At 43.7% G+C, this 14,190-nt stretch overlaps 1 protein-coding gene across 7 annotated transcripts in view; it reads left to right on the top strand.

Annotated features, from left to right (window-relative positions):
• The window catches only part of GSK3B (glycogen synthase kinase 3 beta), a 129,438-nt gene that overhangs the window by 47,533 nt on the left and 67,715 nt on the right, over nt 1–14,190 (top strand). For 4 of the 7 annotated variants that reach the window (XM_081941664.1, XM_081941666.1, XM_081941667.1 and 1 more), the window contains exon 3: nt 14,057–14,095. The exons of the other annotated variants lie outside the window; for them this stretch is intronic. In XM_081941664.1, the coding sequence (XP_081797790.1) occupies nt 14,057–14,095 (39 nt within the window). The remainder of the gene's footprint in view (nt 1–14,056; nt 14,096–14,190) is intronic. 7 annotated transcript variants of the gene reach the window in all.

Below are 14,190 nucleotides of genomic sequence, written 5' to 3' on the forward strand. Positions count from 1 at the left end.
GCCACATATAAAAAGAATGCCAACAAAAGGCGGAAAGCGCAAGGACCTTTCCATGTGGGCCAGAGGGTATACCTCTCCACTAAATATCTCAGGCTGCCATTGCCATGTAAGAAACTTGGGCCCAAATTCATTGGGCCCAATCGTGCGAGTTATTAACCCTGTCACCGTGCAGCTAAGGCTTCCCCCACTACTGGGGAAAGCACATCCAGTCTTCCACTGAAGCCTGCTTCGATCAATTCAGCCATCTGATACCAGAGGAGACCTGGTATGGCCGCCAGCCCCAGTTACTGTAGATGGGGAACAGCACTATGTAGTGCAAAGTGGCACAGAGGGCGGTTACAATACCTTGTTTTATGGAAAGGTTATCCCCTGTCAGAAGCATCATGGGTTCAAAGTACGGACTGTAGAGCGCCCCACCTGGTAGTGAGATTCCACCGGAGATATCCCTCAAAAGCGGGGGAGGGGGGAAGGGGTCCTTCGACTCCTAACTGACTGTAATTTTTTAGCTCCCCAGATGCTGTCTCCGTGGTAGAGGAGCCGCATGTCAGCTCCGGCTGCCATTCGGAGGGGACAACTGGGCCAGCTGCCAAGACTCGTGCTTACCAAATGGAGATTTCCCTCCTCCACAAGCAGTCCAGCTGAGAATTCTACAAAGCTCTTCATGATTGACTGCCAGGAGGTTTCCACTGAGAACATTCCAGAACTGATAACTGACTGCGAACAATCCATGATTGATTGCCGGGTGGTTTTCACTCTGGGTCATGAGGTGATGGGTGTGCGCACACGGGGGGGGGGTAGCCTAATTACCAAGTAACTATAAAAGGTGTGGGGAGCACTGAGTGTCAGCTCTGACAATTTATTCATTGCCTTAGTGCTTTGTTGGTCAGTTTGTGCCAGAGGAAGATGAACTGCATTTTCAAACCGTCTCTGTGTTTGGCTGTTTTCATTAACCCTTCGGAGCCTGTCAGATCTCACATATTGGTTCAGCTTCCATTTTATAAGTAAATTGAATTGAAACCTTGCCATTAAGATTTCTGGATTACTGATGTTGCTGTTCAGTGTTAAGTCACTTCACAATAAAACATGGTTTATCTGTAATTTGACTGTAGATGACACTATAGCTGCTAATGACCCAGAGTCAAAACAGTCATTGCTCCCATTTTCTATTTGTTTCTTGACAATAAGGATAAAATATTTGAAAAAAAGTGGCACTAGATTCACCTAGTGCTAATGCATGTGACTAATGGTAGTCCTACCATGCCTTCTAGCTACAAGAGGTGGAGTTATATACTTCCAGTCATGTCCATAATTTGATGTTTGTACCTATCTTGCAACCCAGTGACATTCCTAATTACACAGGTGGTTTGAAAAATTTCAAGATGTTATTCATAGCAGTTTTAACATTCATGCTGAGGATATCCTGATAAGAGGCAAATTGGACTTAATTGCTTCCAAGACTACCATGGAGTACTTCCAAGATATTATGTGATATTGCATGGTTCATGATATGCTCTTGATTTAGTTTTTGCCTCAGCTTCTGTTGATCTCTACATTGAGGGAAATAAAGAAATAGCAGTCTCAAAATCAGAGTTAGTAACAGTTGGTCTTATTGTAACAGTCCCTGCAATCTACCCAAGTAGGAGAATATTCAGTCTATCCATAGAGACTTAAGGAATTCAGTGAATTATTCAGTATTGTATGTGAGTGAATCTATAGTAATTGGAGGTGGCAATTCTGCTATTTTCATGTTCTCGTTATGTAATGCTTCAGTTTGTTAAGTGAGTGACAGGATTCATTCGTTTTTCATAATAGATCATATGCTACCCACTGTCTTCTAACAGCTTTTGAATGTCTTAAATGTTTTTACTCTTCCATCTTTGGTAAATATTCCATCCAGCTACACACATATTTAGAATAATAGAGTTGGAAGGGACCTTGGAGGTCTTCTAGTCCAATACTCTCCTTAGGCAGGAAATCCTACACCACTTCAGACAAATGGCTATCCAACATCTTCTTAAAAACTTCCAGTGTTGGAGCATTCACAACTTCTGGAGGCAAGTTGTTCCACTGATTAATTGTTCTGACTGTCAGGAAATTTCTCCTTAGTTCTAAGCTGCTTCTCTCCTTGATTACTTTCCACCCATTGCTTCTTGTTCTACCCTCAGGTGCCTAGAGAATAGCTTGACTCCCTCTTCTTTGTAGCAGCCCCTGAGATACTGGAACACTGCTATCATGTCTCCCCTAGTCCTTTTTTCTCTTAAGCTAAACATACCCAGTTCCTGCAACCGTTCTTCATATGTTTTAGCCTCCAGCAGTCCCCTAATCATCTTTCTTGCTCTTCTCTGCACTCTTTCTAGAGTCTTAATATCTTTTTTACATCGTGGCGACCAGAACTGAATGCAGTATTCCCAGTGTGGCCTTACCAAGACATTATAAAGTGGTATTAACATTTCATGTGATCTTGATTCTATCCTTCTGTTTATGCAGCCTAGAACTGTGTTGGCTTTTTTGCAGCTGCTGCACACTGCTGGCTCATATTTAAATGGTTGTCCACTAGGACTCCAAGTTCTCCTGTGCTCTGCTTGGAGAGTCCAAGCATGGGTTATTTTCTGTCTATTTGACCAGAGACTAAGAAGTAAAAACTTTGGCCATCCTGTTCCTCTCAGCTGAGCCCAGTTTTTTTCTTCTCAGTCTGGCTCGGAGACACGTTTAGTCATTCTCCATGCTTGGATTCTTCCAATTAGGGATATAAAAGCTCAAGACAACAACAGGAGGGCTAATTTGAACTGGAGGCTTCTTCCCCCATCAAGATACAGCGCAGCAGCATTAGAATTGATCACCGCGGCGTGAGTGACTTTGGAGGCGTTCTAATGGCTTGGAGGGAGCGCCAATGCCTTTTTTTCACACCACGAGGGAGCGGCAGCTTATTTCAAGCTTAACTCCACTCTTTGGGTTTTCAAGCGCCCGCAGCCTGCCCCTTCAGTTGCAGGCATCTCTACGCTTCCTAGGATTGTCGCCTTCAGCATTCAAGACCGAGGCTTCAGATCCTGCTCCAGGTTTCAGATTTCCTGCGGTGCTTGCAAGCCATGTTGCCGGTTTCGCACCATTTTTCTGTTGCTGGCATTTGCAGTAGGTTTTTGCAGTCCCTTTGTTTTATGAGGTACAGGCAAAATTAATTTAGGATTTACTAGCCAGCTTTGCATTGAGGGGGATCTTCCCAGGCTTGGGATTTGCCCCAATTTTGAATTATTACTAGAGTGGGAAAATTCAGGAGTACTAACGGTTGGATCGTTTTCAAAATGGCAGACCATTCCTTTCTTGCAAGCAGCAGCTTGGCTGAATCTTCCCCCCAGGCAGCAGAGGTCATCTTCAGGCAAGTCCCAGGTCCTAGATTCAAGGAGGGCCTCATCAGCTTCTGAAAAGGATGCAAAGATGAGGCAAAGAGCACTGGAAAAACAATTCTCTAAGGCCCAGAGGCAGGCAGAAGCAGACAGGGCCTCCAGAATTCCTGGAGCACGCCTGAGGTTTCCCACCCTTTGGAGACAGAACTGTCCTCGCAGATTCTGGAAGATAGTCAATTGAATTGGTCACCTAATGATACCAATGAGATGCATCCCTTTCAGACAGCCTCTTAAGAGGAGAATTTTGCTCCTCTCTCCTGCTTAGTATCTGCAGCTTCGGAGCCTGCTTCTGTTACTAGGCCTTCTGCTCCAGCTGCTCCCTTTACTCCCACAGCAGCAGGACTCTCCTCTGGGGAGGATCAGGGCCCTGGTCTCTCTCAGGAATGGTGTAACATTATTGCTGAGACCATAATGCAGGGGCTAGAGTCAGCACTGCTCCAGAGAGGCTTTCCGAGCCATCCTCCACCAGGACTCCCTCAATTATCAGGCCTGCAATCCCAGCCTCAAATTGGTGTGACTTACATGCAGGATCCCCATTCTCCTCCCCCCCTCCCTCCACAGTGAAGTTTTGATCATGGGGGAAGAGGATCCATGGGAACTGAGGATGAAGGCTGACAGATACTGTTCCAGTCCCTCAGGATACTAATGCTCTTCTGTTCACAGAGCCAATGACAGAACAGGTCATTCCTTCCCCCAAAATATTTATAGACGTCATCCAGTGACAGTGGCACCAACTTGGCGCCATCGTTGCCCCAGTGGGATCTATAGGAGGATGTATGGGGTGGATCAGGACTTCGAGGAGCTCCTTAAAGTTCCAACTGTGGGTGCTCCTCTGGTCTCTTCGGCCATCCTCCCTTCCGACATAGTGGAAGGCTTGAAGGTGGAGGATAGGAAGGCGGAGATGTCTTCTTGCAAGACAAACAAGGCGGCCGCCTGGGTGATTAGATCAGCTACAGCGGCTTCCTTCTTTAATAGAGCATCCTTGCTCTGGCTCCATTAGATGTGGGCCAGAACCTCTCCCGAGGACAGCAGGCTGCAGCAGGCTATCAACAAACTGATAGCAGACACTGAATATTCAGCAGACGCCATCCTCAACGTGGGTAAGTTTGCTTCCAAGGCCATGGCGTCCAATGTCACCTCTCATTACCTCCTGTGGCTATGCCACTGGCAAGCGGACATGAAATATAAGTGGCAGTTAGCTTCAGCCCCCTTTAAGGGTGGCAAAATCTTCGGGGAGGCAATAGACCCTATCCTAGTTGAAGGTAAGCATAAGAGGAAGACTCTTCCTCATATGTATAGGAGGGTGGAGCGAAGGACCACTTCCTACTATCGTGGGCAGTCCTTTCAGAACCCGGAGACAAGGTTCAACTCCCCTTCGTATCAAAGACCATACCCCCAGAATGTTGACCAACCTCACTACAGGTCAATCTTTAGAGATTGGGTCAGACAGCCTCAGACCAGGCAACCCTTTTGAGGGTCTAACAACCAGCCCCTTCGCTAGTCTAAGTGACTTTTAATCTGGTCACCCCATTGGCGGTCGATTAGCAGTGTTCTCCAGCCAATGGCAAGAGGCCACTACAGATGCCTGGGTTCGGCAAACAGTAAGGCTTGGCCTCAATCTAGAATTTTGTTCCATTCCCCTGAAACACTTCATTCGATGTCATTCCCAGGGACAACGTCAAAAGGACGCAGATAGAAGCAGAGATCCAACACTTGCTGGACATCCAGGCCATAGAGCCGGTGCCCAAGGACCATCAGGGACTAGGATTTTACTCTATCCTCTTCCTGGTCCCGAAGACCTCGGGTGGATGGAGAGTCATTCTATTTTGGAAATGGCTCAATGTCCATTTAGTGTACAAACCCTTCAAGATGCAAACCCTTTAATCCATCCTGGGTTGCATCAGACAGGGAAATCTCTTAATTTCTATAGATCCCAAGGAGGCTTATCTCCACGTCCCCATTCGGCCCTCCCACAGGCAGTTCCTCAGGTTTTCTTACGGAGGACTCCACTTCCAATACAGGGCCATGCCCTTCAGCCTTTCATTGGTCCCCAGAACTTTCACCAAGCTATTAGCAGTGATGGCGATCCACCTTCGAGAAAAGCCTGTAGGAACTCAATGTTACCTGGACAACATCCTTATCCAGTAGTCGTCCTCGCTTCAGGCAGGTCAGGATTTCCAACTCACGGTCCGGATCTTCCAGAGTCATGGGTTTTCCATAAACATAGAAAAAATTCATATGGTACCCACCACCAAGTTTCTTCATCTGGAAGCAGTGATAAACACGGAGACCTGCGAAGTTCATCTCTCCCAGGAATGCCATGCCAACATACGATCTATCGTGGACCGAGTCAGAACACGTTGCATGGTGTAAGTGCTTTTTCTTTCACAATTGTTGGGAAAGATGATTTCTTGCATAGCAATCGTTCCTTGGGCTCCTCTACACGCATGGACCCTTCAATGGTTCCTCCTCCCGCATCAGAGGTCCGGGAGCAGCAGCTCCAATGCCAAGGTCCCTTTGAGAGTGAGTCATTCCCTGGAGTAGTGGACGTCATCAGCCATGGAAAGAGGATGCCTGTTAAAGGAACCAAGTCGTGTGAGCATAACATCCAATGCCCATCTGTAGTCCTTGGTGACTTAGGGTCGGTGGTCACCGGAGGACCTGCAACAACATCAACTCACTGGAACTGAGAGCAGCACATTTGGCGCTCCGCCACTTCCAGGGACAGGTATCCAGCTGACATGTTATGTTGCTCACAGACAACATGGCAGCCAAGGTGCATGTAAACCAGCAGGGGGGCACCCATTCCAGGGTACTAATGCAGGAAACAGAGCAGATGGACCTCTGGGCAGAGAAGCACATCCCCTCCCTACGGGCGGAGCACATTTCGGGAGCCGCCAACTTACATGCGGACTGGTTGAGCAGAACCATCATCAACCAGTCCAAATGATGCCTGCATCTGGACCTCTTCCAACATCTGTCCAAGAGGTTCAGCCACGCCACAGTGGACCTGTTTGCCAGTCTGGAGAACACCCACCTGCTGAGGTTCTTCTCCCGGTTCTCATCCTTAGCGGCCGAAGGAACCAATGCTCTCCAATGCCTGTGACCTCCAGGCGTCTGCACGCCTTCCCTCCCCTTCCCCTCACCCTCAGGATGAGAGTCCTATGACCATATGACACTTGAGAGGGAGATCCTGACAGCGGATCATCTGTCCAACAAGGTGATTCGCACCATACAAGCCTCCAGACGATCTTCCATGAACCACATCTACAATGCAACCTGGGCTGCATTTTGCCAATAGTGCACCAAGAGGCAGATAGCTCCATCCTCAGCGTCAGTCCCGCAAATTTTGGACTTCCTTCAGGAGGGTCTCGACGGAACTATCCCCCAACACTCTCCGCAGGCAAGTTGCCTCTTTGTCCACAATTTTGAAGTTTGACGAATTACAGTTCCTTGCCCACCATCCGATGGTTCACATTTTTCTGAGGGGGATAACTAAGCTGAAGCCTCCTACGTTACAGAGATATCCCACTTGGGACCATTCACTGGTTCTACAGGCCCTCACTTCTCCCCTTTTTGAGCCATTGAAGTCCACCAGTCTCCGGCTACTAACCTTTAAAGTCGCCTTCCTCGTGGTTATCATCTCTGCCAGGAGGATTTCTGAACTGGTGGCCCTCTCTGTGAGGGAGGACCTTTGTATTTTCTACCAAAAGAGTCATTTTGCGGTTGGATCCAGCCTTCATCCCCAAAGTCAACTCCTGGTTCCACAGAGCCCAGGAGGTCATCTTGCCCGATTTTTGCCTGAGACCTAGTCATCCTTGGGAACAGCGATGGCATACCTTGGATGTGAGATGAGTTCTCCTTAGATACATCAGGAGAACCGCCTCCTTCATATGGACGGAATCTCTATTCATTTCCTTTCAGCCAACATCCATGGGGAAGAAGGTAACATCATTCACCATAGGTCGCTGGTTACAAGCCTGCATTGCAAAGGCCTACAAACATCAGGTCAGGCTCATGCCAGGCTGCATTACAGCTCATTCAACCAGAAGCGCAGCCACTACAGCCACTTGGACTACACAAGCGTCAATCGAGGAGATTTGCAGGGAGGCAAGCTGGGCTTCTCCTTCATCAGAAATTACAAGCTGGACATGTTTGCCTCAGCTGTGGCTTCGTTTGGGAGATGTGTGCTACAAAAGTTTCACACTGATGTGGGGACCCTGGACCAGCCAGTTTCCCTCCCTTGAGACATTTTGCTTGTGTATGTCCCATGCTTGGACTTTCCAAGCAGCGCACAGGAGAAGGGCTGTTGTCTTACCTGAACGGTCATTCTATGTGCACTACGGGACAGTCCAACCTCACCCTGTGGTCTTCTGGTCCAACGTCCGGAGGTGGTCGATTCATCTGAGGCAACGTGGCCAAAGCTTTTACTTCTCAGCCTCTGGCAAAATAGACAGAAGATAACCCATGCTTGGACTCTCCCACAGTGCACATAGAACAACCGTTCAGGTAAGACGAAAGGTCGATCCCTCTCATAGTTTCTACTATTGAGCAAGGTACCACCTATACTGTACCTGTGCATTTTTGTTTTTCTTGCCTAAATGTAGAACCTTACTTTTTTCACCATTGAATTTCATTTTATTAGATAGCTGCCAATGTTCAAGTCTGTCAAGATCTTTCTGTATCTTAAGCCTATCTTCTGGAGTGTTGGCTATTCTTGCCAGCTTGATGTCATCTGCAGATTTGATGAGTTCCCCATCTATCCCCTCATCCAAGTCATTGATGAAGATGTTGAAGAGTACTGGGCCTAAAACAGAGCCTTGGGGTACTCCGCTGCATACTTCTCTCCATGTAGATGCAGTTCTACTGAGGACTACATGTTGAGTGCGGTTGGTCAGCCAGTTACGAATCCATCTGGTGGTGATGCTGTTTAACCCACATTTTTCTACTTTATATCTAGTATTATGGTCTACTTTATCAAATGCCTTACTGAAGACAACACATGTTTATCACTAATTTTTTGTTCCAGTTTTCCTCTCAAACCCATCTACTTTGGTCTTGATATAGTAATTTTCAGGTTGCTAGTCCTCGTGGCATCATGTAATCTATCTCATTTGCTGATATTATTTGGGTTCTCAGTTAGAAGCATCTCCTTCATGTGCCTAACCAACAGACTTGTATCTTCACCAGAGCATTCCTTATATTATTATAGGTCAGTGATGGCTAACTTCGCGCCCATAATATAATGCGTGCACGAACCCTAATATAAGCCCTACCCAAAATTAAGCCCTAGTGAAGGGGGTGGGTGTAGCCAGCAGAGGAGGCAGCGAGCACACAGGGCCGATGGTGGCCTGGAGCATTTGCAGCATAGACAGCGCAAGTGAGTTGATTATCTGTCCAGGCAGAGGGCGACACGCGATGAAGTGCACTGTGAGCCGCAACAAAGCTGAGAGTTGGTACGCTGGAGTGCTGGGCAGCCGCGGGAGGCTCATCTTCATGTTGCAATGGCAGCAGATGGAGGCAGAGGTGCAGGGGGGAAGATAGGAGATCTGGAAGCACCGTGTGGGCCACAGAAAGCCGGGAGTTGTTGGGCTGGAGCGAGTGGCCAGGTGCTACAGTTGTTGCCATGCGAAGACCAGCCTCTCATGGCTGGCTGCCCATTCCTGTCCACCAACTCTCAGGTTTCCTGTTGCCCGCACAGGGCGTCTGGATTGCCTGCCTCTCCCCCACACACACTCTCCACACATACTTCTGCCTCCGTCTACTGCTTTGACCAGGAAGCCGAGTAGCCCCAGTGCGCACCAAATGACCAGCGGACTATAGCTGCTGCAGGATACTGTTGGTCCCTGCACGTTTGTGGCCTTTTGTGGGCTTGTCAGGGTGGGGCTAGCCAGGCTGATTCCCCTTGCCCTTCTCGGAACTTGTTTTAATTTGTTTATTGTTCTTAAAGTTGGAGTGCAGAACTGGACACAGAGCTTGAAGTAGAGTTTTACCAAAGTAAAAATAATTTACATGTATGTCTTTATTCAAATATGTATGTGACACATGAGGGTGTGTGTTTCTGCCTATAACTTTTCTCAGGTTTTCCATTTGAGGCTTTCTGTGTATTATACCTTCTGACCACCAGATGTCCTTACTTAACAAAGATCAAATTTCTAATCTAATAAAAAAAAATTCAAACTACAGAAAATGTATTATTTCTTTTAACCTCCAGATGTCAGTTGTTGGCAGAAATAGTTTTCAAAGAGATGAATTTATTTTCAGTGACCTCCCCAATTGTTTCAGTTTTCTCCAAACTTCAAACAATTAAGTTGCAGCTGCTTCATGTCTGTTTTCCAATGTTCTTGATATTTTGCCTTTTCCTTCATAATTTGATAAGAACAGCTTATTTTATTTTATTTTTATTTTGAGACCACTCCCCCGTAGATCCTGTGCAATCAACAATAAAACAGCAACACTATAAACAACTAATACTTCAAAATTCTTATTGAAAAAAAAATTGAACCCTGATGAAACTTGGGGCAAAAACGCAATGAAATAAAACCATTCTAAGTTGTTTAAGAAAGACTAGGAAGGTGAGAGTGGGCCGTACTTCTCAGGCAAGAGTCCCATAAAGGAAAGGCTATTAATGAGGCTTGCCACCTTATCCATGCCCTGTGTAACTTAGAAAAATAGAAAGAAGGAATGAGTAAAACTTCTCATATGCTTATTTCCTCTAAGGGAGTGCAAGCTTTCAAAATCTGAAACTGACAATTTCAATCTTCATAACCCAAAACAAAGTCTTTATCCTCTGAGAGTTTGTCATAAAATCAAAGCTAAATCTAAGTTTAAAACAAGACAATTTTTAAACAAATGATTCCAAAGTTCTAGTAATCATTTTACTGTCCTTAAAATACTGATTTACTTGGATTTTAGAAGAATTTCTGTAGTATTTGCAAACACTAAGCCTATTTTCTGCTCCTTTGCCCGAGGGATGAGAGAGGAGCATACTGAAAGTATAAAAGCCCTGCTGCATCAAACCATAGGACCATATAGTGTCACATATAGTAGCCATCTGGCTGCATTTGGAAGTGGGTGAGAGAAGCTGCCATTTTTAAAACCATGCGTTCAGACTGAAACTGGCAGCTTTGGACTATCTACTATGGAATACAAATGGAGAAGTTAGAGTGAAATTTAGTTCATGAGTCGTCTTTGTTGTCCCCCTCTTAGTATTTAGTGTTTTCTTCTTTTGCAAGCTCTACTACACTTGGTTATTACTCATGTTAATGTTTTTGATTGAGGTTCTGGTTGTACTATTTGCTGAGTTATTTTACTGAGAATATTACTATGCCAATTAAATATAAAAACATGCAAACTGCTGCTACTCACAGTTTTCTTTGGGGGCAAAAAATACGTGTGCCAAGCAAGTAGTATTTGCTGCAAGCAATGAAAGTTCATAATAGAAAACCTATTTGTTCATATGTATTATGAAGAAACATATTTCAAATCTATAGCCAGAGAAGTAGAAGTACTTTTTTCTTATTGCAGTTCTTTTTTAAGTGTTATTGCACTGAATTGCGATATCCAAATCTTTCCCCAGTCAATAATCTACTACTGCAAAGTCCCCAAGAGATGGCCATCCATCTTCTATTTAAACATTTCAAGAAAGGAGAGCCTACCGTTTTCCAAGGCAGTCTTTGCCATTGTTGAACAGCGCTATTAGTAATCCTAACTTAAAATGAATTTTACCAAGAATTCATAGTTCATTGTGAGCACAGGTACAGTATATGTGGTACCTTGCTCAATAGTAGTTGGAGTCCTAGTGGACAACCATTTAAATATGAGCCAGCACTGTGCAGCAGCTGCCAAAAAAGCCAACACAGATCTAGGCTGCGTAAACAGAAGGATAGAATCAAGATCACATGAAATGTTATTACCACTTTATAATGCCTTGGTAAGGTCATACTTGACACTCTAGAAAGAGTACAGAGAAGAGCAACAAAGATGATTAGGGGACTAGAGACTAAAACATATGAAGAACAGTTGCAGGAACTGGGTATGTCTACTTTAATGAAAAGAAGGACTAGAGGAGACATGATAGCAGTGTTTCAATATCTCAGGGGCTGCCACAAAGAAGAGGGAGTCAAGCTATTCTCCAAAGCACCTGAGGGCAGAACAAGAAGCAATGGGTGGAAACTAATCAAGGAGAAAAGCAACTTAGAACTAAGGAGAAATTTCCTGACAGTCAGAACAATTAATCAGTGGAACTATTTTCTTCAAGTCCTAGATGAGCACTTGATATTGATTGAACACACAGCTTCATCATTTGATGATTACTGTCCCCTACTCACGTCTTACCAGTTATCTACTATCATGTTTAAGTTGATCTCTTTTGCTTCTACCACTCTCCAGAAAACAATTACCTGGAAGGATCTGTTGCTTTAAGTTATGGATTTTTCTTAAAATAGCCCCAATCACACGAATTCTCATATGAAAATAGAGCATGCAAGAGTTAGCTATGTCATGGGATTTTGGCAGTGTTTAATTTATGGAAGCTATTTTTCTATGTATATATAATCAGTCAGAAACTAACCAATACTTATAAATACATTAGCATTCCCTCATTTTGCATACTGTATTACGACTCATGTAAATATTGTGTTGGTAGGGCTCTTCAAGATCATTTCAGAAGAGAGCCAGTTTAGTGTAGTGGTTAAGATGCTGGTCTGGAAACCAGGTTACTCTGAGTTCTGTAGTTCCGCCTTAGGCATGAAAGCTGATTGGGTGATTTGGGGCCAGTCACTCACCCTCAGCCCCCAAGAGATTAGCAAAAATAGGAGAAAAGAGTGTTAGGTATATTCACCACTTTGAATTACTTACAAAGTAATAAAAGCGGGATAGATCTTGATGGGAAAGTTTGAACAATTGGAGCCCTAGATAAACAAGGGTTTGTTAGTTCAAAAGAAGGCAGCTCTTGGCAGAAGGTAACAGTGGAAGCAACGTTCAATAAAAAGGACAGACAAGCAGAAGACAAGCCAGTAGATGGGAAGCAGACAGGAAGTAAAGCATATAGGGAATGCTCTGTTCTGCTGGGTGTCAGAAACACATGATGACAATTCAACACACCTACAGATTCTGTCATTGTAAAAAGTTGATCCCATATAAGCTGTTAGTCTGCTTTGGCTCCCAACCACCCACACAGGGCCTCTGGCATTTCTTTACACCTGAAAGTTACATGAAGAGAGGCAGCCTCTGCTACTTCCATCCTGCCTTGCTTCTGAGTAAAGTATCCCCTACTGAGCAGTTGCATTTAACTTATGCTTCCAGAAACAGGATTTTTACAAGCCAGCAGAAAAAATTCCAAAGTATATACAGGTAGCCCTCAGTTACCTATATATACTACAGGTACTACAACAGTTCATTTAGTGACCATTAAAAGTTACAAGGCACTGAAAAAAGTGACTTATAACTGTTTTTCACACTTATGACCACTGCAGCATCTCCTTGGTCATGAGATTAAAATTTGGAGGTTTTGCAACTGGTTCATATTTATGATTGTTGCAATGTCGTAAAACTCACTTAACAAATGTCTCATTTAACAACATAAATTTTGTGCTCAATTGTTGCAAGTCGAGGACTACCTGTACTTGTGACTCGCTGCCTTGCTGATTCTTGCAGAGAAATATAGCATATCATGATTGAATGATTAAAACTTGAGTGCTTGAACTTTTAAGCTCTAGAGTTAAAAGAAAAGAAAGAAAAAACCCCAAGCAATCTCAAACAGTCCTAGAAATTGGGGCAACCTAAAATAGTAAGGAATAATTTACAAAGACAAATGCAGGAACTCACTGAGGCAGCTCCACTCCTCACTGAAGATATATTTGTATTGACTTTGGTATGATCAGTTACAGGCAAACTTACAAAATGTAATTTATTTTGCAGTTGTGATTCTTCTATACAAACCTTTCTATTGGTTTGTATAATATTTACAGTAATTTGTTAATTTCTGTAAAGGGCAGTAGGATTGCATTGTAATATTTGATTACTCTCAATTAAAAATTAGATATTTTATCATGGTAGTATTTGTATTTTCTTTTCAGGAGGGTCTGGACTTTTTTGGATTTAATCCAAATACGGTATCGATCACTGTGGCATATGCTTTTTTTTCTTTCTTGCACAGTTTACATATTTATAGTCTCAAATAGCAATGAAAATCACGGAAAACAATTATTCTATCTTATTCTACTTTAGTGAGACTTCCATTCAAAAATAGTTCTCAGTTCTATATCCTACTCTAAGAAGAATTTAGAGAACTTGGGGCAGGCTCAGAGATGAGAAGTTTTAATGATAATTGGGAAATTAGTAATGAAATTTTTATGAAGAGGATTTTAGATATCACTGATAAGTAAATATTGAAGGGGTACCCAAAAGATAAAAATATGATATAGAAGAAAGTAAAGTCCTATTTTGTATAATCTCGGGGTGTAAAAAGAGGATTCCAGCTGAATGTTGGAAAAACTTAATGTAGAAGCAATTGCCCAAAATGATAAGAGTTCTATTTGTTGATTCATGAGATAGCTAGACAATCATGCTAGATGGATGCTTTAATTTAGATTCAATAGTTCTGTAACTATTCTTTGCAGGCATCTAATATACTGTAACATATATTTTCCTAGGAATTGAGAAATACTACCATGAACCTCCCAATTTTTCTGGTAATTTGTATTTTATTTGAACCTATTCTGTTAACATATTATATACTTTAAATGATTTTAAATACTGAACATACTGTCTAAGTGCACTAAAAATA

This window comes from Natrix helvetica (assembly GCF_964273705.1).
Source record: "Natrix helvetica genome assembly, chromosome: 2".
Taxonomy (NCBI): domain Eukaryota; kingdom Metazoa; phylum Chordata; class Lepidosauria; order Squamata; family Natricidae; genus Natrix; species Natrix helvetica.